Raw genomic sequence first — 22,466 nt, 5'->3', positions numbered from 1 at the left:
CTGTCACCGGGAGGCTTTGTGGTTCGCAGAAGCACGAGTGAGTCTGCCAGCGTGTCAGACACCGGGCAGCATTGCAGGGACTAGAAGCAGGTAAGGTTATTTCTGTTCCGTGGTGTTGCTTCAAGTTGAGGACACAAGGCTGGACAGGACTTTTAGTCACAGCCCTAGGCATCCCATAATCCCATGGTAGCTGCAGGAACGAACAAGAGGTGTGGAAGACGGGAGAGGAGGAAAGTTCAGTGTAAAAGCATGAGTGCTGTAATGGCTGGAGATAGGGTGTGAGAGGAGTCCTTGCGCACATCTTTGCTGAAAGCCTCATTGCTCTTCACCTGGAGATCTTGAGGTACAACTTGGCAGAGCTGTGGCCAGCTGCTTCTCAGGTCACTTTGAGGTTTGCTGCTTTGGGAGGCACCTAGCTCCTTGTGCTAGTGCTTAGAGCTCAGATACGTGTCCTTCTGCTTCAGGTCTTTCTGGTGAGAAAAATCACTCCGCCAGACAGCAACCACCTCTATGCCATGAAAGTGCTCAAGAAGGCAACCTTGAAAGGTAGGAGAGTCTTCCCGTGACATTCTTGTTCTCCATGTCTGGAGAGCTCTGGGGAGTTGTACTGGGAAAAATCCCACATCAGTCACTGGGCAGTGCTGCCTATAGTGTGATCTGTGTGAAAGAGAAGTCTTTCTATCTCAGCTGGACAGCCCTTCTCTCCATCTCTAAGAAGCTGTGGTTGCAGTGCTGGAGATGGAGAAGATCTGGCTCAGGCTGCCTGGGACTAAAGGGCTGGAGGCTGGGGCAGGCTGGTGTCAGGGAACCGTGTGCCTTTTCCAGTGTCTGAGCTGTTCCTCTCTTCTCCCACAGTGCGTGACCGAGTGAGGACAAAGATAGAAAGGGATATCCTGGCTGATGTGAACCATCCCTTTGTGGTGAAACTCCACTACGGTGAGTGTGGAGCAGCTGGGACACAGGGAGAGGGGGCACCCGGCTGAGCTTCCAGCTTTTAGGGGCTGCCACCTTGAACAGAGACTAACTGCTTTTGAACACAATAAAGAGAGACGCTATTACCGGTGTCTTTGCCATGACCAGGCAGATGAGCAGTAGGTATCCAGCAGCAGGCTGCTTGGAGGACGCTGAGAGATCCTCATGGTCCCTAGCAGGCTTCTGGAGATACCTGAAATGGAGAAAAGGCCCTTGTCAGTCAGTATGCCTCAATGGCTGGGCTGCCCTGGAGCCTTCACAATCCCCTTAAAACAAATCCTTTCCTCAAAAGGACTTTGGTCCCGTGCCCACTCTAGCTTTTGGACGGGGAAAACAGCATAGCCCAGGAGAAGAGGTTTAAACATCAAATCCTTTGGATTAAGATATTAATTAAGGAGAAATTGAGAAAGAGTTAACTAGTCAAACCAGAATTTGCCAGGATTAACGTTCTCACTCTGAGGAAAGCAAGAGCAGGTTTTTTTCCCTGGAAAGTGACTGGTGCCTCTTTTGGGAAAATGGCCCTTTCAGCAGGGCATCGCTGGCTGAAAGGGAACAAACCCTGCAGAAGATCAGGCTTTTGTGCAGTGCCAGGGTACCGCTGGTGAGCTCCCATTTCAACATCCTGGCCAGGCTTATCTCCTTTACGCCAAATAATTAGCCCTACCTGTGTTTAACCTAGTAACCACGCGGGGCATCTGCGTAACCGAAGCCATCGGGACTTAAGTGATTAAGTAACGCAGTTGAGCCGTCCCTCAGCAGAGGGGTCTGATTCCTGCTCCGGCTTGTGTTTCAGCATTCCAGACAGAGGGGAAGCTCTATCTCATCTTGGATTTCCTCAGAGGAGGTGACCTTTTCACTCGGCTTTCCAAAGAGGTGGGTATGCTCTGGCATCCGGGTGGGCTGCTGAGGTTCTCAGTTCGTGCGTGCTAAGCCTTAACTGCCTGGAGAAGTGGTTGACTCTTGGGAAATCTTTGAGGGGGGTGGAAAAAACCTCCAACCTGCAGCTAGCTCAGAGCTGGAAGCAAGAGAGGGTGTCTCAGGAGCCCTGTCCTCTGCCAGAAGAGCACCAGCATAGGTGGCAGGTCTCACCTCCTCCAGCAGCTTCTGCTGAGCATCACATCAAGGATGGAAACAGGCCACGTTCTGCTGTGGTGTCATCTGGCTGCGTTGCTTCACTGGGAGAGGGTGAGGGCAGGGCGTGGGAGGGGCAACGAGAAGCTGTGCCAGGTAACCAAGCTACGTTCCCTGTTGTCTTTAATGTAAAGGAAGAGTTTTTTAACACCTGTCTGCTGCCTAGCAACCATGTTTGTGTTTTTTAGTGTTGCTGCTTAATTGATACTTTAGGGTGGCGGGTGAAATCCTGGGAACTTAAGTCTGGAAAAGGCAGGATGGGGCAACATGGATATGAAGGGTCTTGTATGGGTGCACCTGATGTGGTCCCCCTGTCAGGGCTGTAACCTGGTGCCTGTGTCCTTCCTCTGCCTTCCTCCAGGTCATGTTCACAGAGGAGGACGTGAAGTTCTACCTGGCAGAGCTGGCTCTGGGGCTCGACCACTTGCACAGCCTGGGAATCATATACAGAGACCTCAAACCAGAAAAGTACGTGTGCCGCAACCGAGGCAGGGAACCGAGTCCTCCTTGCAGCTCAGTCCCAGGCCTGTAGTCAGAAGACACCACAGTCTCCTTCCACGAAGACAAAGCTGAGTAATGCCTCCGGGCCAACTAGATGGAAAGCAGCAGCGCAGATCGCCGAGGCTCCTGCTCCTCACGTCTGCGGAGGCAGCATGTGTGCACCACATGTCTGAGCATTAGTGCTTGGCAGGCTCTGGCCTCCAGCTTTAAGCGATTGGGAGCCTTCGGAGGAGAAAGGCACCACGTGGGGCCTCTGCAGAGACACATGCCAGCGGCATGACCCAGTTGTTCTTACCTGGGGGATGTGGGGGATCAGAGGTGATGCACCCTCTGGGGGCTATTTGCTCGATGTGAAGGTGTGTGTAGAGAGAAGGGGAGCTGCCCTTCCTCCTGTTTGTGCCTTGGTGACGGAGTTTAAAGCCTTGGGGTTGGAAGGGATAGTTAACTTTCTCCTTTGGAGTTTTGAGAGCATCTCTGACCAGCATCTGGGGTATGTGCTGATACACATCAGCCTTTCTTACTGCTAATAACATCTTGCTTTTTTCACTTGTGCTGTAGCATCCTCCTGGATGAAGAAGGGCACATCAAACTCACAGGTAAGAGGCTCCACAAAAACCTCGTGCTCCAGCAAGCTTCGTTCCTAAATGTGGAGGTTCTCTTAGACTTCTCCGCTCGGTGTGATAGTCCAGGGCAGGTGGGCGCATGCTAACAGTTTTTCTCTTACGTAGATTTTGGCTTGAGTAAAGAAGCTATAGACCATGAGAAGAAAGCCTATTCCTTCTGCGGGACAGTGGAATACATGGCGCCCGAAGTTGTGAATCGCCAGGGCCACTCCCACAGTGCTGACTGGTGGTCGTACGGGGTGTTAATGGTAGGTGTGTTTGGAAACCTGACTTCACAGCAGCTGCTCTCGCGGTAGCTCTGAAATACCCTTCCGTGATTCTGCGTGTCTAGCAGATGCACTGACCTGGAGGTACTCTCAGAGCTCCCTGAAAGGACTCTCTAAAGGGGTGTCCGAGCAGTGCGGGATCCAGCCAGGAATGTGCTGCTCGGGGGACGCAGAGCTCCTGGGACGGTTGCAGTGGGCCCCTGGGGCGAGCGGGTGCCCCCGTGCTGGGATAGCGGCTGTGATGCAGATCTGGTGCCACCATCTGGCAGCCACTGAATCTGAGGGCTCCTGGAGCAGCAGGCACCGGCTCAGACATCCCTGCTGCAAGCCTCGTGGAGCCAAGCTCCCCTCTGAGAAAATGACTTGTTTGCTAACTTTGTTTTTTGGAGCGAAGTTTCGCTTTGATCACTCATGCAAGCTTTTCACTAGTTTTGGAGGATTCCCAACTGAAGACGTAGCAGGATCTGTGCAGCCCTTAGACTTGCTGAGACATGTGACCTCTCCTTGTTCTCTTTTCCTCCCAGTTTGAAATGCTCACTGGCTCGCTGCCCTTCCAGGGCAAGGATCGTAAGGAGACGATGACCCTCATCCTCAAGTGAGTGTGTACGCGAGGCGAGCTCGCTGCTCTTTCTCTGGGGATGTTGCAACTTGGGGCTTCTCAGAACTTGATGGCACTATTTGGCAAGTGTTTCTGCATCAACAGCTAGTTTGAAGGTTGCAGTATAAATGCCAAACAGATTATTGTACTTTCAGGGGTGGAGGTGCTGCAGTCGGCTTGTGGGCTGACTTCTTTAAACCTACCGCTGATTGCGTAACTTCCTTTCCAGAGCAAAGCTGGGCATGCCTCAGTTCCTCAGCTCTGAAGCACAGAGTCTCCTGCGAGCCCTTTTCAAAAGGAATCCGGCCAACAGATTGGGTAAGACATATTTTCTTTCTGAGTATGCCTGATGCAGCGCCTGGGCCTCTCAGATCCTGGTGGGTCAGGTGCATGTTCAGACTCGCGCTGGGTTAATTTGCCTGTTTCGTTACAGCCAGGTTCCCCATAATATACCTGGTCATGTTGCATGTGTGGTAGCAGCCTTCACTTGGTCAGTGGTCCTGATTTGATGTTACGCACTCCTCGGGTGCATCTTTCAGGTTCTGGTCCAGATGGGGCAGAAGAGATAAAGCGCCATCCTTTCTACTCGACTATTGACTGGAATGTGAGTATCAAATCGAGAGATTTAAACCCAAACTTCCACACCACTCAGTGAAAGTACTGCAGTTTTGCTGACTGCAATAACAGCACAATCATGATGCTCGAAGTCTGACCAGTCGGCTATGGAGGGCTACCAGTCCGTGTTTCCAACTATTCTAGTAATCCTTCCGAAAACTCAAATTCCCATTTGTCATGTGAATAGCTGCTTAATGCCCGACTTGCTTATGTTCTCACCTTGTCTTGAATTTATTCTCTCAAAAGGGAAGTGCAGGTTTTCATTTGGAGTTTGGCACAACAGGGATTGCCTTGCCCAGAATGGAAAGGACTGAGAAAACTGTCCTGAAAAGGAAATACCCTGTTTCATCCATGGAAACAGTCTCAGGGCAGTAACTGAACCAGCACTGCTGATTTACTTTTGGCCAACTCCCTACTTTACTATACAGCCTAGTTTCTTCCCTGGCTGGTTTCCCTTGCTTTGTAAGGGATTTGAAGATCAGGCTTTTTGTGTTTTCAAGGCATCCAGCAAGTTATCAGAATGAACCTCCAGCAATGCTAGGAAGGCTTATTTCAAATTTTTGCTTCAAGAAGCGATTTAAAAGAGAGACTTTTGGGGGTGCTGGGAGGCGAACGTCCTCTTAGGGCAGTTCCTCCAGCCGTCCCTGGAGATGTGCGTCAGCAGCATCCGAATGGGAGTCGGGAGCAGGGGAAGAGCCTGGTAGATACTTCATGCTGCCTTTGTAGTGGGGGTCAAGCTGCATAGAGAACACTTTTTTTTTTTTTCCTTGACCAATGTATGGTAGATGTAGTATTTCTCCACGGCCTGACTCAAAAGCACCGTACTGGCCCAGAAGTATTCCCTGCAATGGCTGAGCCCTAGTTACATGCTAAGCCGCAAAATTGTTTCTTGTTTTGCAAAATCTCTTCTTGGCCTCTCATTCCTAGCAGGTGTTTACTCCCTTGTGAGCACGTATGAGAGTGCTATGACGTATCAGAGCGCTTTCAAGCTGTATTTGTTTTGCAGAAGCTGTATCGAAGGGAAATCAAACCACCGTTCAAGCCTGCAGTAGGCCAGCCAGATGACACCTTTTACTTTGACACAGAGTTTACGTCTCGTACACCCAAAGGTTCGTGCAAATTAGTGCAGCCAGAGCTTCCTGTGTGAAGTCATGCTGTATGGCTTAATATCTGTTTTGCCTGTGCCAGGCTATGTCTTGCCTCCTTTGAGCACTGCCAGCTTCAGATAGTAGTGGCACTAAGACAGAGGCCAGTGGTACACGGGCAGGGTGTTCGTGGATAAATGCAGTGCTGTGCCGCGCGGCTCCCGTCTAGGACAGCCTAGAGAGGAGCCGTGGCTCCTGGGAGGCGAGGGAAAGGCTTCTGCTTCAGCCGGCCTAGCCCTCTTCAAGGCGCCTCTCAACTCCCGTTGCAGATTCCCCAGGCATCCCCCCGAGCGCCGGGGCCCATCAGCTCTTCCGTGGCTTCAGTTTCGTGGCGACTGGACTGATGGAGGATGGCAAGGTGAAACCTGCCCAGTCCCCTCTGAACTCGGTGGTGCAGGTAAAAAGCCGGGACCGAAGAGCGACCCTGAGGTGCAGTAATGCCCCGAGCCTAGTGCGGGTCTGCAGGACCTCAGTACTGTTTTAGGGAGAGCTTAAGTAAAGCCTTAGACGAGAGTTTTGAATTCTTCTGTTTTGAATCCTTGCATCCTGTTGTTCTTTCATTTCTGTTGATTGTCCTGTGCGCAAAGGTCACCGAGGCACTTGGAATCTGTTTGCTTTCCTCTCCCTAGCTGGACCCATTTCTGTGCAAATGCCCGTGGGTTGGAAGGTGCCACAGAGATGCACCATGCTCAGATGCAGATTGCATTAGCCTAGTGACCTCTCTTTGCCTTGTTCTCTTCCCTTCCCTCTCCCCAGCAAGGAGGAGAGGCTGTGGGATGCAGCAGGCAGCCATCTGTCAGTTCGCTCTGTGTTACGGTTAACTCATCGCGTTGCACAAACCGTTCCCTGACCTCTCCCATCTCATCTGCTCCTCTGCTCTCCTCCTGCAGCAGCTGCACGGCAAGAACGTCCAGTTCAACGACGGCTACGTGGTGAAGGAGGCGATCGGCGTTGGCTCCTACTCAGTGTGTAAACGCTGCATCCATAAAGCAACCAACATGGAATACGCGGTCAAGGTCTGAGATTTACAGTCTGAACTGAACTCTCCTCTTCGATTTCTGTTCATCCCCATAACGGCCAAAATAATATCCAGGGATGGAATTCTTTCCCTGCTCATGTGGGACCCAAACAGACAGTTTCTGTGCTGCTGTGTGTGTAGCTGCGCTACTTTCTTATCTAGGAGTGGTGGGGAAGCAGGAGTGGAGAGTAGCGGAGAGGAAGAGTAGTGGTCTCACCTTCCTTTGCAAGGCTTGCTGTGGCTATATTGTGTCTTAACAAATAACCCAGAGGTAAAACTTTGGGCTTGGAAACACAAAACTGACAACGCAAGTAGAGGTTATTGCTAAAGGTTATTTCTAGAGGTTATTAATAAGGAGGGCAGGAGACAAGGAATGGATACAGCACTGTATCTCTGCAGCGCCCCAAATGTTCAGCTTATTTGCTGTGTCCTGGCCGCTGTCCCCTCCGGTTGTGGGTAACGCTTGTCCGTGCTCTCGCAGGTCATTGACAAGAGCAAGCGAGACCCTTCTGAAGAAATCGAAATCCTCCTGCGATATGGGCAGCATCCAAACATCATTACCTTGAAAGACGTGAGTGTAACTTGAATAACTTGTCACGTGTGTGCAGACTGGCCTACGGGGGTCCGAATGCAGGTTGGCAGCAGCTCTGGCACGTGCAACCAGTGTCACCGGTCATCATGTCGCTCTGGGTTGGGGCTACAGCCGAGCAGCAGAGATCCACCTCTGCGTCGTTGATGTCTGTCTGCTTCGTAGTAGAACTACAAAGTCTGGGAAGCAGGTTTTGGTTAACCCTTTCCACGTTTGCTTTGGTAGGTGTACGATGATGGGAAGTACGTGTATCTGGTGACTGAGCTGATGCGGGGAGGGGAGCTGCTGGATAAGATCCTCAGACAGAAGTTTTTCTCGGAGCGGGAGGCCAGCTCTGTCCTGCACACGATCTGTAAAACGGTGGAGTATCTGCACTCGCAAGGGGTGAGTGTGGGTCCGGTTACATCTGCTTCCCTCGGAAGCTGCCTAGCATTGCCCTGCCCTCCGTCTCCTCCCGGGAGTAACCGTGCCGGTCAGGACTCTTGTTTCTCCCTGGTGTTGCTGTCTTGGCGAGGCAGATGTGGGGCCAGAGCCGGGGTTGAGTATCCTGATGCAGCTTCAGACCCTCATCTGCTTGGTTCATGAAAGCAGCACTGTCCTTGCTCCGCAGGTGGTTCACAGGGACTTGAAACCCAGCAACATCCTCTATGTGGATGAGTCAGGAAACCCAGAAAGCATTCGCATTTGCGACTTCGGCTTTGCCAAGCAGCTGAGGGCTGAGAACGGCCTTCTCATGACTCCTTGTTACACTGCAAACTTCGTGGCACCTGAGGTAAGGGCCTTACTGACTGGAGACCTTCCTGTGGCTCTCGCTTCCCTCTCCCAGACTGCTTTCTCATCCTGCACAGACAGGTCTGCCCGGTGCTTAACTGAAGCCTGCCCTGGCGTATTCTGACTCCTCATCCGTAATTGCAGAAATACCAGTACTTGCACTGAGCGAACGTGGGGTCTCGAGCGCAGTTACAACGCACTCTTCCAGCTCGTGCTGTACCGTACTCCTTCAGCTGCTGGGAGAGAGTCTGCGGAGAGTTGTGAGACTTTAAAATCCCACTGATTTTTGTAGGCTATTTCTCTTGCTGATTAACTGACCTGTTAAAAGAGGTGGGTTTATTTTCCCTTCTGCTATATTGAAGTGGAGGAAAGAGAAAGGACTGGCACCCAGTGGAGCACACACGCAGCGTCGCTGGATTGAAACACGGCTTCTTTCTCGCTTGTCATTTTGATGCACCTGAGGGGTTTCCTCTGTTCCGTGAAACAAAAATCTCATCTGAATCCTGACCTTTAGTCCAGGACCTTGCTATTCAGCAGGGCTCCAGAAGGAGCTTTGCGTACAGGCTGCAGGCGGGGGTCAAGCTGCTCTTCACAGGCTGAAACGAGCTCTGTGACAAGAACTGAAGACGCTTTTTTCTTTGCTCATTCTGTGCAGGTACTAAAACGCCAAGGCTACGATGAGGGCTGTGACATCTGGAGCCTGGGAGTTCTCCTCTACACGATGCTCGCAGGGTAGGTGCCTCCCCGTCCCGCTGAAGGTTCCTGCTGGAGCCGTGACCGGCTTGCTCTCAGACGTGCTCCGCGGCAGCGGTTGGTACCTCACCACGTCAGTCAGTGTTAACTGGGACCAGTTCCTGGCCCAGTTATGGGACCGTAACTCACAGGCTTTCTTCTCTTCTCTCCTCAGCTGCACCCCATTTGCAAACGGGCCCAGTGACACTCCAGAAGAGATCCTGACCCGAATAGGCGGGGGGAAGTTCTCTGTCAGTGGAGGCAACTGGGACACTATTTCTGAGATAGCAAAGGTACGATTTGATATTCACCTGGGTTAAATTAACGGGTTGATCTTTAAACTCAGCCTCTGAATTTAAAGGGGTGGTGATATTTTTTTATTTAACGTATGAAGTGTTCTAAAGTTTAACTTTCCAAATGATGCCCTTAGGATCTGGTATCAAAGATGCTTCACGTAGATCCTCACCAGCGCCTAACAGCCAAACAGGTCCTGCAGCACTCGTGGATAACACAGAAGGATAGCTTACCCCAGAGCCAGCTGAATCACCAGGACGTTCAGCTTGTGAAGGTACAAAGTCTGGGCTGGGCGTTCAGCCGGTTCCTCTTGGATATCGTGCTCTTTGGGAAGCAGGGGTGCCGGTGGGGTGACAGAGGTGCGAGCAAAGCAGGATGCGAGGTCACAGAGCTGTGGGCCAGGCAAGGTAAGGCAAGCAGGACAACCTAGGAAGGTTCTTTACCTGCATCTCAGGAAGGGAGGGGAATTTAAAAAAAGAAAAAATGTTTCTGGCTTCATTTGTGGGCCAGGCTGTTCTGCTCCCTCATCTCGAAAAGAGCCCTGAGTCTGAAATACCTCTTTTACATCTAAACGACTTTTCTCGTGCCTTCTCTCCAAGGGGGCCATGGCTGCCACATACTCTGCACTGAACAGCTCCAAGCCAAGCCCCCAGCTGAAGCCCATCGAATCCTCCATTCTGGCCCAGAGGCGGGTGAAGAAACTTCCTTCTACCACACTGTGAATTTGGGGCAGTCTGCGGCAGCACTGTGCAATGCGATCACACCAGACCTTGCACGACCTCCTGAGGATAGGGGCAGGATGGTGGGCAGTAAATGCCTGCAAAGGAGCTCCCTTGAGGACTTTTTCTGAAATCCACATCAAGGCCAAGTGCCTTTCTGCTTCTGAAAGACTGGCTCCTCTTTGTGTGGACTGATCTTTACTGAGAGAACTTCACTGTAAAACTTTTTTGAAGTGTAAATTGTCAATTTTTAAAGACATCCATCTGTGTATATGAGAACTAGAATGTATAACTGATGTCAAGTGGCACTAAAAAGCAGCTCTGATTCACCCTCTCCTGTGTAGGGCCAGATCTTTGTTGTAGCTACATCATATCTTGGAATTGATCTTCTCCATCACCACTGCAGCTGGAAGACTGCATGATGTTTGGGTTTTAGGCTTTGGGTTTTTTCTTCCCTTGAAACTTTGTAAGTCCTTCCCAAAGTCAAACTTGCAGACTCCTAGCCAACAGCACTTGTGTTTGTAAAGAACTTCCCCCTCCTTCACTTCTTTTTTTTTGGTGTGCGTGTGTACGTTCAGATCGTAAGGTCGATTTTTCAGACTCCATTTCTTCCCATCTCTTCTGCCCTCCCCCAGGCCACGTGGCTGTTCTCCAAACAAAATAAACCAAGTGTTTTCCAAACACTCTCTCAGAGGATAAGCTGCCCAGAATACCTGCTAGATTTGGCTCCTTCCTTCCTTCCCATCCTCACGTGAATTCGCCCTCGCCCCCGGTGCTCGCTGGGGATGTTGTCACCCGAGCGGGTGTGGATGGCACAGGAACCTTCTCCGCGGCAGAGCTGAGGTTTGGGGCTGGCTTTGGCCGCTGCTCTTAACCACTTCTGTTTTCCCTTTCATTTAGCGGGAATCTGTGAAGCAAACCATACCTTTTTTTAATTTAACTTTGTTCTACAGCTGGTAACTCAGGGTTTCTTTCCAAATTGTACAATAAACATGTCATTCAGTTGATACTACTTTACTGACTGACTTTTAGCTGCAGACTAAGTGACCCTAGTCATTGCCTCCTCTGTAATACGGGCATAATGATTCTTACCTGCTTTTTGAGAGATGTGCAAAGCGTTTTCCTCTGCAGAGGTGTCTGTCCTCCACAGCTGGCCCTCTGATGGGAAAAGCAGCAGTGCTGCAGTAGGGCTGCGTGTTTTGCCCCCTTCTCCCAGGTTTAATACCCTGCTTTGCCGTTGGAAATCATTAGAACTAGTTACGGGCTAAGGCAGTAATCAACAGGAAAGGTGGCAGGATGCGGAGAAGGGAAACTTCTTACTCTCGAGACATCGTAGTTTAGTAGAAAGCAACCCTTGCAGGTGAGCTGTGCCAGAAGCAAGTTCCTGATCCCCTCTAACTCGCAGAGAATGGCGAGAGCTCTCCTAGTTACTGGTGGGTGTTTCCTGGGAGGACTGGAAGAACTAGGGAGACTGCAAGCGCTCAGAAAAGCGACTGAAGACAGCAGAGGTTCTCATGCGAATATCTGCTCCCTTTGGCTGGTCACACAGAGAGGAGAAACTTTCTTTTTGCCTCTCCCCTTTGCTTGGTCCCAGGAGACTTCAAAATAGAGAATTCCATTAAAAATTTCTCAGAGATGGGCAGCTCTCTTCCTCCTCCTCCACCCTCACCCAGGCAGGTCCTGTTTTACTCCCCGGAGCAGCCAGTGAGAAGCTGAAATAGTCAAGATGTTTTCCTGTATTTATTCTAAGTGTTGCCCTAGGTTTCAGTACCCTCTGAGAGGAGAAGGCCGGTGTCAGTGCATGCTGCATCTTCTCACTGGTGTTGCTATGAACCTGCAGCAGAGCTGGTTTTAATCCTTTGCTGATAGTGGCAGAGCACATCTGGTGCCGTCGTGCCCAGGGATGAGCTCTGCTGCTCTGCATGTGCTAGGTTAACTCCGTTGTACTTCAGGAATTAGCAAAAAAGTACATTTCTGAATGGCGTGAGTTGAACGGGCAGTGTTACTCTGCAGCCCATCACTTTCCTTGTGTCGATGTTAGAGGGTCTCACCCGGGATGACAACACTTTTGTGCTGAAAGAGCTGGACCTTGCGTGCTGCAGGCCTGGCAGGGCCTGTGTGAAATGCCTTCATCAAAGATTCTCGCTTTCTCCTCTGGCACAATTTTTGCATTGATGCCAATGAACCTGCCTTACGTTTACTACAGCGGTGCAGTCACCCTTGTGCCAGTAAAATTGTGTGCAAGTTTTAGCTACCCTAAATAAATATAACAATTATAAACAACTTCTTTTGGGAGCTTGGGGTCAGTCCCCTTGGGTGTTGCTGAAATTTAAGCAGACACCTCCCAACAATTTTTAAGAATATTTCCTACGTTGCACTTCAAGAGTGGACTCTTAAGAGGTTACGTGGGTTTGACGTGTTGCTGGTGTTCACCACTCACCATCAGCCTCCAAGCAATACAGACCGGTCGGGATCAGTCCTAACACCAAATGTTTGTCCTGCTGGAATGGTAGTTGGCATATTTGTGTGAAATTGTGAATGTTTTCAAGTTTTTAATCGGGATAAACATTATACCCTTTGCTTAATCCTCCCTGTAATGGTGCTGGTGTGAGGCCAAGTGGCGACAACTCAAGGATATGTAGGATAACCAGATGCAGAGCACTGTCCGCACAAGGAGAACAGCCTGCGGTTGCTGCAGAAGCGGTGCTGGCGGTAAGCAACACCCGGCACGTCAGACCCCTCCGCTGTGACTTTTTGAGTGGAGCCGACTGCCTCACGGTGCTCAATCCGAGGAGCTTTCTGCGTTCAGTTCAGCTGTATCTGCTTGGACCTACATCATGTTGGAGAACAGAGCGAACAAGAAGGGCTAAACCGTGCTTTCGGTATTTTTAACCAAGTTGTTGCGAATGATCCTTCCATAAGTACAAATAAGTTTTGATTTTTAGTTCCAAATAATTAAGTGCTGTTAATTTTTTTTAATTCCAGTGCTCAATAAAAATGGACTTGCTGATCCTTCTGTTTATGAGACCTGTAAGTGTTTGTAACGGGTCAGGTGGGCCCCCTTGTTCCTTTTCTGCTTTTGTCCCAACAGTATTAAATCTTTCCCAAAATGCAGTTGGGACCAACTACTATCATCTTAATTGAAATCACATTATTGGAGGTGCAAGTCGGACCTATGTTGGGCTGGATCGCTTAAACCTTTTGCAGGGAGCTAGTAGATGTCTTGCAGAAGACCAAATGATCTGCTGGCATGAGAGTTCAAGGTCCTTCAGCTTTAGCTTGGTACGAAGAGGATATACAAGTTACCTTCCGTCTTGATTTAACAAGGGACAAAAAATGTACTTAACTTTCATACGTAAGGAAACCTTTACGAGGAGAAGTGCCTGTGTTATTTCAGGTGTTTAATGGTCAACTTGACCTTTAAGGTTTTGGCCTGTAAGTGTATAGGAAAGCTCAAGGGAGTAGAAATCCCGGAATCCAGTCTCTAATAGCTGAGTCTACCTGGAATTAAGCTACGTAGAAATATTATGCTAAACCCTAGGCATGGACCCTGAAAATAATATTGACTGTCTCTTCTTTCTTTATATAATACAGCTTCCATGAAAGAAGGTTAAACCTTCCTATTTTGGGGCATAAATCAGCAGCTTTTTCTGTTGTGGAGGAGGTTGACCTGGCAGAAAGGCTGTTTTATAACCTTTTCTCCCCTCTACAGTCATGCCTTCCTCTTCATGACGTGGTATTGACCTCTGCCAAATTAAACTGAGCAGAGAAATGTATTTTGGCCTGATCACATCATGATTATTTAGGTTGCCTTTAAAAATGAAGGCCAGTAACCTCAGCAATCATCTTTTTTTTTCCTCTCTCAGTGAAATTTCGCTGAGCAAACGATCATCTCATTTCAGAACTTGAGTCTCACCGATGCAAGCGTCACCGTCAAGTCCTCAATTTCAAGTTAGTCCATGTAAACTTTTTCTCCAGTCTTTTGTGGATTTGAGGCTGCGAATCGTGGTGCCGTTGCCTCCCGGGCACCACCACTGCCTGGTGACAACCACCTTTTTGGGAAGCAGAGGCTTAGGCCACGGCGGCTGCAAGCGTGTTTGACGGTATGTGGGGCGGACGCTGTGCTTTCATGTAATATTCAACGATTTAATCCCTCTTCTAAAGCAAAGCCAACATCTAAAATATTTCAAGGTCTTCTTTTGCAAGTACATGGGGGGCTCTGAATAAAACCTTCATTCATGCTATGAAAGCTGGAGGTCCGCTGCCATTCCATTTTCTTGCTGCTGGTTATTAAAACATCAAGCTGTCTTATTACTTAAGCTCAGCTAACTTGCTGCCTTCCTCCCTTTGTGCAGCACTGGAACACCTGCCATTAGCACTAATTCGACTCCGGAGGGAAACTCCCTTTCAGATATGCTTGTCTGAAAATAAATTGACATGTAAAAGGTCTCTTTTGTCGAGAAGTGTATGTAAAGTGCCGGGGTAAGAAGCTGATCGCTTACAAAAGGAGCCCCTGACTCTTTAAGCGATGCGTGTGGAGGGGGTTACAAATGTTAAATTTGGTGGATGATGTTGTAAAGGGGCTGACATGATAGGACTGAAGCAGGAGTGCATAGCTGTATCCTCTGATTTTTACTAGACTTTAAGACTTTGGCAGGGTTTTTCGTATAAACTTGAGGTGATTAAAAACACTATATTGTCTCCGGTGAGTGGCTGGACTCCATGGGAACCCATTTGGAGAAAACTTTTTTTTTTTATAAAAAGTGGTGGTGTTAGGAATACCCGCCTGCTTTTTACGAAATGCAGCAAAACTCAGAGGGTTGCTGGTGAGCACTTTGGCTGAGCTGTTTAATGAACTCCAGGGCTCCGTTGTTTTTCCTGGGACAAAAATACACCCCCCTTTCAGCTAAAGGCAGTAAGAGAAACTGTGGTTGGAGTATTTATTCTATCACGCAGGCAGCAGTGTGAGACAGCAAAAGACAAATATTTTGATTTTTCAGCAGAAAGAAAGATTTCCTTTGAGTTGATCGTTCCCTGTAGGGTCTACGGCTCCCTTTTAAGAAAAAGCTTTTAAGCAGGTTCGTTGGGTTGAGTTTGGGAGGGGACTGACACTGCTTAGAAACCAGCTAAACACCGAGAAGACCACAGCGACCGCAGGAAAGCGCCGTGTGGACTAAACTCTGCTCGGTCATGAGCACCCTGAGCACAACCCAAAACCGGAGCAACTCCGGGGATGCCGCGGCCGCAGACCAGGATTCAGGGCTTGTGGCGTGGGGCTGGCCAAACCTCCCAGTGCTGCTAAATCTCTGCTGCTCGCTGGCTCTCTACGTCCTCCAGGGAAGAAAAACCTCGCTTCCTAATTAAGACCAAGACGAAATACATTGAGGGCTTGGAAGAACCGAAGTGAAAAGCACCAATTACACAACCCTTTCCGTGTGAGCTGTTTGTCACTTCTGGGCTATCAAAGCAGCACAAACTCCTGCGTGATGGTGAGCTCAAACGCGGTCTGATGTTTAAACAGCAGATGGTGCTTTAAACCTGTCACAGGTGGAACCTCTTCAGCTTTATGTGCGAGAGCAGAAGTAACGGCAATTCCTCTTTTCCCTAGGGGTAGTTCCTTCATGAGATAAACGGCAAGCTGGCCATCTACTTTATTTATTACAGAAGGAAAAACTTTTGAAACATACATGTGCATAGGAAAGCAAGCAATTTTGGTTTGATTTTTTTCTGTTTATAATAAAAGGCACCTGCTAATGTTCATAAGCCTCCGTCAGCAGCTCTCAGAGCGAGATGGAGGGGGAGAAAGGAGCTCCTGTGCCTCAAAATCTCATGTACGCCAATCTGCTGTAGCCTGTTGGTTTCTTGGGTACGATAATAGCACTTCACATGCTTAAAGTGTGCTATAAACGTTTAATTACTCTAGCATTGACTCAAAGCCAGAAATCTCCCATTCATCTGAATCTTGCAAAGTTTGGGAGAATAAGCTTCAAATTCCAGAATTACAGCAAGGGCTGAGTTCAAACGTCGCTTAAAGACACCTCCGTCCGTGGAGGTTTGTTAGCGCTGCCTGTGCTTGCTCCCAGATTTACAAAGTGAATTACTGCTTTAGTAGTGGAAATGTGAAACCGGTTTTGAACACATATGGATCGGAGGATTCGCCAGTATCCCGGGATAGGTGGCTGTGTGTTCACCACGTTGGGGAGGCGATGTGCTAAAGTCTCATCAGCCTGTGCCGTAGGAACTCCTAAAGCAGCCGGGGATCTCAGTTGTGTCTGGACTTAGAGCCATGTTTGATTCCCAGTCTCCAGCGTGTCCTCTGCTGCCGTAAGTAGTGGGAAAAAGATAATTTGTTAAAAGTCACTTTTTTCCCCAGCTACCTGGGACTGTGACGAGGCTTCCCCACCCCAACCTCCAGTTCTAGTTTCTAAAGCAGGGAGAAATGCAGACTTACACAACGACTTTTCTGCTGTCCCACCAGCGCAACTGAAGCCAGAGCTGCCCAAAGGGTCTCTAGCAGCCGCTGCCTTGCTCAGCCCCGTGTTCCCGGGGCTGCGGGGAAGCCTGCAGCAGTAATGGATCTTGTAGCATCAAGTGGAAGTAGCAACCAAAGGTAAGAAAGCTTGTATTGCATTAATAATTTCTATCTAACCACATGCCTCTTTCACCAACATGCTTTTCCACCATGAACCGTGCGTGCTTTTGAGCCAAATCTTTTGCTTCTCAAATGTATATGTTTATAATGAGTTGATCCATTTTGGATAAATTCGTATTTCAAGAAGAGCCAATGCAGCAGGCTAGCACAGAGCAGGGCTGTCCTGTGCAGCGAGTTCTTGAAGGAAGACCAGGTGTGCAACAATAAAAATAATTTACTTCCCATAAAAAAATAAAAGAAGTTTGTTGGCTAACACTACTTGCATCCTCATCAATGCATGCAAATCGCTGTTTCTGGCCAGGGCAGGAAACCCGTATGAGAAGCTGCTTCTCTGTGAGCAACGTATGAGCCAGCTCTGATCTCACCGTTTTATAAGGACTTAGTTTAAACTATAGAGGAGCATCTCAGAAGAAAAATGAGGCCTGCAACCGATAACAATTCTCTGTGTTTAGACATTTCCAGTCTTTATTGTAATTCTGAAGATATATTTTGAGCACAGCTTTAATAAATGTCACTGCTGGCAATTAGATCCTTCTGGACTAGACACATCACTGATTTCCAAGCCCCGAATCCCTTGCTACTACGCTCTCGCTCTGTTCAGTGAGCTTGGAGCACGCGATGAACGGCGACTCGTGAAGTTAAAGGAGACCCTTTCCCTGTGCCGTTTAAAGACGGGGCAGGCAGCTCTTCTGATGTTTCATTAAAGCTGGCTTTTCTCCTTGTGGCAGTGCAGATTTAATCAGACCCGCCTCCTAGTTCCAGCTGCTGGGCTTGAACACTCTGATCTGTGCACTGGGTGCACTTCTAATTACGGAGGCAATTCCCATGGATACCAAGAAGAATTGTCTGTACCGGCAAAAACGATCCCAGCTGGGAAAATGAATGGTGAAGGAAAATGAGTTGAAATATTCAGGAAGAGACTTCAAAAGTTTCTGGAGATATAAGTGAAAAATATTTGTGGTGTTATTGCACCCCAACGTGCAAATCTTCATTGCTTTAAATTTGAGATGCACACTGCTTTCACTCTGGTTTACAAGCGTTAATCCAGAGTTACTGACTTTTTTGCTAGCAGAGGGGTTACCAGCACAGCAAAGCAGAGTTTGGCCCCCTTCGTTAGCTGTACCCACTCGGGACCGTTCCACCGCCCTCGCCTTTGCAGCCCTCCACGTTTTGCAGCACGAGAAGGCTTTTTCAAGAAAATGGCAAACAGTTCTGTGTCTCCACGAAGGCAACACCCTGGGTGAGGCAAGGCGCTCTCCGGGGAAGACACCCGCTGAACGGCTGGTAATTCTGGTTCTATTAGCAGCGCTGATGCTGATACGTGTAACTTCGGTAAGTAACTCCCCTTCCTTTATGCCTCGTTCTTTTGAAATGTATGAATTTAAATAACTCATTTTTGTATGAATTAATATCTGAAGGGTATATTCAAGTGAAAAGAACATTCCCCAACAGGAAGAGAGGAAAATACCTAGTCAAGCACTGTTTGAACGTGGAAAAAGAAATAAATACGATTTAAAATTATTTTGTAAGTGTTCAGCTGCAAGGCCTTGTATTCAAATTGCATGGAGAACAGTTGTATTTTTATTTAAATGTGTGAGCAAAAATATCTTTTTTGAGGGTTTTTCATTTTGGGTTTCTTTGGAGGCATTTTTTGGAACACCCTAATCAACTGTACAAGAGTTGTAACGTGTATTTATTCCATTAATTTATCTCCAGCGGGAGCTCAGACACTTTGGAAGATGTTTCTAGCTAATACAAACATCCAGGACAAGAAAAGCTGCCGCAGCATTAGGTTGGATTTCCATCTCTTTTTCATCCAGGGCACCTGCTCCCCTTTCCCTCCCCCCAGTCTTCCCAGCTGTCTGTCTGTCTCATTTATGTCAATTAGAGATTCAATGCTGCCTGATTTAATTGGCCTGACTTTCCCCTCTAACAGAAACCCAGCGGAAGGCAGGGCGTGCAGGCGGCTCTCTGGGCAGGCCGACCGACCGACCGAGGCGGCTCTCGTGGCCGCGAGGGCAGCGACGTGTTTGCAGAGCACAATAACCTGTTTGTCATCATCCGCCAGGAATCGTAAGCGAAAGGCTGGCAACCTCCTAATTGGGACCGGGACAACGGCGTCGTTAAAAGCGCAGCGGTGCACGTGAATCGGTGAGGAATCTGTGCAACTGGTTGCTCACCTTGGGTTGTTTTTTTTGGTGCTTTTAAAGAGGTCGACGGTCGCTCCCCGAGCTGAAGCTGCCTCCTCTTTGGAGGCCTGGTTGCAGGACTCCCCTGACCGCAGCCGTGGAGCTGCCATCGGTGCTGCTCACCGCCAGCGAAGGTGGCCGAGGGCCGGGCCTGGCGCCCGTGGGGCAGCAGACCTGGAAGCAAAATGGCTCGGCAGCAACCTCCGCCGTCCCCCCGCCGTCCCTCGCCAGCCAAGGCGCGGGAACTGGACCTGACCTACTTCTGCTCCCGGCTCCTCGCTTGCATTTCCCTGACAAATTAGCAGGCCCGTCCTCATCGCTCAGAAGAAATGAGTTTCCCAAGTAGCCGGCCCACGGAGGCATAAATATTAAACAGCAACAGTACCATCTAGTGACTTTGACTTACAGGCAACATCAGTTAAGAAGAAGAAGAGGAAATCTGAGAATTAGCGAGGCCGAGCAAGGCCCCAGGGCTGCGGAGGAGATCTTATCCTTTTGCTCGTCCTGATTCAGGAGGTGAGCCTTGCCCGCGCCGCGACCGTCTCCCCCGTGGAGCGCGGTGCAGTGATGGGGAGGAAGCAAGACCATCGCTACCTCCCAGCTGAACCCAGCGCTGACCCACGCTCCCTCTGCTGGTACTGAGCTCCCGTTTTTAATGTGTTCACAACTTTCTGCCCAGACACACGCACCAGCTCCTTGCAAAGGCAAAACGTGAGATTTAGCGCTGCGGTGCTTCCTCAGTCCCAATAAATACGCACCTTTGCACTACGGAGAGCCACCAGTCAACTCATGGAGGAGACACGTGAAATAAACACAGAAAATTCCACTTAGGACCTCAAAAACAGGCCCCCAAGCTTCGCCTAAAGTGTGTGCAAACTCACAGGCCTCCTCCAAGCCGACCTGGGGTTACATCCCATCCGTACTCAAGGTGGCAACTTTTCACAGTTGTTTTCTAACACAAATGCGCTACCTATTTCCCAGTTAAGAGGCTTTTACTATGTGCATGAAACGCATGTGACGGAAGAGAAGTGACAGAAAACACAATACTGCCCAACTTAAACACTTAAATGTTATACGAAGGCTATTAAATGCCATCAGTGCTTCCACAAGAAATTGCTTCACCGTCTAATCGAATGTGTCCCCTCTTCGCTATCGTGAGCGCCGCTCTGCCCGGAGTCCAGCCAGCCTTGCTCGTGGGCTGATGGGTGCCTGACAATTTTCTGGTTTCAAATTAAACAGAAAACTAAATTAGCAAATTAATTGTTTGCCGTGTTTTTCCTGGCTCCCCATCAGCTGCCTCAGGAGCTGCAGCCAATCCAGGGCCCCTCTCCGCAGTCCCGAGCAGGAGGTGGAGCCCCGCGCCGGGTCCTGCTATCTGCCAAGTGTCAGTCATGTTAATTTTAAATTACTTTTGTACAGCTTGGTGTCAAAACGATTAAAGCATGAAAAGAAAAACTGAACTAGAGAGCGGGAAGTGGCGGGGAGAAAGAGAGAATGAATAATTTACCTTGCATTTACAGCAAGGACACTTAGGTTTCTCCAACTCCTCAACTCCAAGAAGCTGAAACTTTTATTTCCTCCTCTCTAACCTGCCCTGGGCTACGTCTTCTGAGCAAGTGCTCTGGGTCCTCACAGCCTGCAAGGGGCAATAGCTGCTCGCCGCAGAAAGCCATGATATTATCTCCATTTCTTTCCAGGTGAGAGTTTTCTCTGCATCGCATTTGCCATTTGTGGCACTCACCAACGCAAGCCAACAAACCCACCCACCCGCCTGCAGGCATCTTCTCCCTTTCTCGGCGCTCCGCTCCCCACCGGGTTTGCTCCGAAACCTGCACATCCTGTGCTGGGTAATTATATACTCAGAAAATATATAAACACGTAATCAGCTGCTGCCTGAAATGTGCAAGGAGAATTAGTGTCTCCTCAGACTCCCTCACGCATGCATAAAACGTACATTCAAAAAGATTTGCGAAGAGCGCAACTTCACCTGCAAAGTTAAGACAGGCTTAGCCACTTTTGTTAGTGTTTACCACGTCTTCGGAATCATACATAGGAGCATTTTTCCATCCAGTAAAGGAAAGAGTGTAAGTATTTTCAATTATTTTTTAGCTTGAGGGACTACAAATTGCAAGGAGATGTCTTCTGCAGAAGATCAGTAGTAGGTAATGGAGATGTTTGGGAAATGCAAGGGGCTACATCCTCAAGTGTAATGCATCTTGCAGGATACGTGTGGGCTTGATCCGATTTGTCAAATTTGAGCAAAGAAACAATTCTGCTAATGTGTGACTTCTGGAAAGTAAGCGCCCTGTCTTGGCAAGTTTTGTTCTTTCTGGTGCTACCTTTGCACTCGCTTTCCTTGGCAGCCACAGAGAGGTGACACCCTTCTCTTCTAACTGCGTTTTACTCCTCCTGTCACCAGGATTAACGCAGACGTGCCAGGTCCCAAACAGGTCGCGCGACTGGATGAAAAGCGCTCTTGAAATTCGCTTCTCCGAAAGTACTTGCCCAACTTCTCTAGCGTGTTTGCTTTGGCTCCGTAATCTCCGCATCTCCTAATCCTCACGGCTACAGCTCCTGCGACCTGCAGTGCGGTCTCCAGCGAGAGGTGGGAAGGCAAACAGAGACGCCCGCAACTGCATCCGCGCTGCTGATGTATTTGAGCAAACTCCGCCGTCCCATTCTCCCCAGTATTTGCGTTGCCTCCACTTGGAGCATGGAAATGCCGTATTTTTGCAGAGCCTAGGAACTGCGACTAGGCTACAGCGTTGCACAGGCTTCGGCTTAAACATGCAGGCGTGGAAATGTTTCTTTCATTAACAGTGGGATTCCCTTCACATGGCAATGTTTCTTCAGCTGCTGACCCACAAATAAATCATTTAACTGACTTTTTTTTTATCCTTTCCTATTTGGGAAGCTCCTGCAAACTTCCCTTATCCTCTGCCAGAGGCCTAGCAGGAGGCTTGAAGGATGAAGAGCACAGTCTCTTCCAGCATGAGATATTTTGGTAATGCCACTTCAGAGGTACCGTGTGGGAGTACTGAGTATCGAGTGCGCCAGTCTGATAGCTACATCTTTCCTTGTTTAATATGTGCTTAGCGTGAAAACAGCAGCTATATAAAACTAACACCTTTTTTACTAGATTCTGTAGTCCAGATTCAGAACGATCTCTGCTCACATAAAGAACTTCTTAAATAAAAAGCGTTTTCACCTAGAACATCAAAAATACAGGTATAAAATCTACAACCGATGCGATAATTTTTTTTAATGAAGCACAAGTCTCAAACAGGTTATCTTTTCTTTTTCCTAGTCAAGCAAGACTGCCCTTCTGCTTGGCACTGAAGAGCTAACATAACAGCAGAAGAGGGATCTGTATTTGATCTATTATCAACAATGCAGTTAAATCAATTCCTATTGCAAAACCTTTATGTATCAGCTATGAATCAGTTTTGGGTTCTAAAAGTCGTCTGCAGGCCTCGCAATTAACATTATTGTTAACTAAACAAGCTTCAGACATTGAGTAATTGATTAATACTTAATCACGGAGCCCCAAACTTTTCAAAGTGTACCTTTACCTCTTAAATAGCTGTGTGTTTGCTGAACTGAGAGTGCGGGAGGTACCCATCACTCACACCGTTTTCAGGAATCACTAAA

At 48.7% G+C, this 22,466-nt stretch overlaps 1 protein-coding gene and 1 long non-coding RNA gene across 14 annotated transcripts in view; both read left to right on the top strand.

Annotated features, from left to right (window-relative positions):
* The window catches only part of RPS6KA1 (ribosomal protein S6 kinase A1), a 42,306-nt gene extending 29,320 nt beyond the window's left edge, over window positions 1-12,986 (top strand). For all 13 annotated transcript variants that reach the window (XM_064525026.1, XM_026098102.2, XM_026098099.2 and 10 more), the window contains 19 exons: window positions 465-546; window positions 856-936; window positions 1,766-1,845; window positions 2,465-2,571; window positions 3,163-3,200; window positions 3,333-3,475; window positions 4,018-4,088; window positions 4,321-4,409; window positions 4,631-4,695; window positions 5,713-5,815; window positions 6,121-6,248; window positions 6,742-6,867; window positions 7,351-7,440; window positions 7,684-7,842; window positions 8,069-8,230; window positions 8,885-8,961; window positions 9,137-9,254; window positions 9,392-9,529; window positions 9,855-12,986. In XM_064525026.1, the coding sequence (XP_064381096.1) occupies window positions 465-546; window positions 856-936; window positions 1,766-1,845; window positions 2,465-2,571; window positions 3,163-3,200; window positions 3,333-3,475; window positions 4,018-4,088; window positions 4,321-4,409; window positions 4,631-4,695; window positions 5,713-5,815; window positions 6,121-6,248; window positions 6,742-6,867; window positions 7,351-7,440; window positions 7,684-7,842; window positions 8,069-8,230; window positions 8,885-8,961; window positions 9,137-9,254; window positions 9,392-9,529; window positions 9,855-9,977 (1,980 nt within the window). In that variant the 3' untranslated portion in view covers window positions 9,978-12,986. The remainder of the gene's footprint in view (window positions 1-464; window positions 547-855; window positions 937-1,765; window positions 1,846-2,464; window positions 2,572-3,162; window positions 3,201-3,332; window positions 3,476-4,017; window positions 4,089-4,320; window positions 4,410-4,630; window positions 4,696-5,712; window positions 5,816-6,120; window positions 6,249-6,741; window positions 6,868-7,350; window positions 7,441-7,683; window positions 7,843-8,068; window positions 8,231-8,884; window positions 8,962-9,136; window positions 9,255-9,391; window positions 9,530-9,854) is intronic.
* A 5,365-nt stretch (window positions 12,987-18,351) lies between these two features.
* Window positions 18,352-21,700, top strand: LOC135330682 (uncharacterized). Its single transcript, XR_010392674.1, has 2 exons — window positions 18,352-20,899; window positions 21,235-21,700. It is a non-coding gene; the product is annotated as an uncharacterized LOC135330682 (long non-coding RNA).
* Window positions 21,701-22,466: the final 766 nt, after the last annotated feature.

Source organism: Dromaius novaehollandiae, chromosome 23 (genome assembly GCF_036370855.1).
Source record: "Dromaius novaehollandiae isolate bDroNov1 chromosome 23, bDroNov1.hap1, whole genome shotgun sequence".
Classification (NCBI taxonomy): domain Eukaryota; kingdom Metazoa; phylum Chordata; class Aves; order Casuariiformes; family Dromaiidae; genus Dromaius; species Dromaius novaehollandiae.
This window is presented reverse-complemented; position numbering and strand designations above follow the sequence as displayed.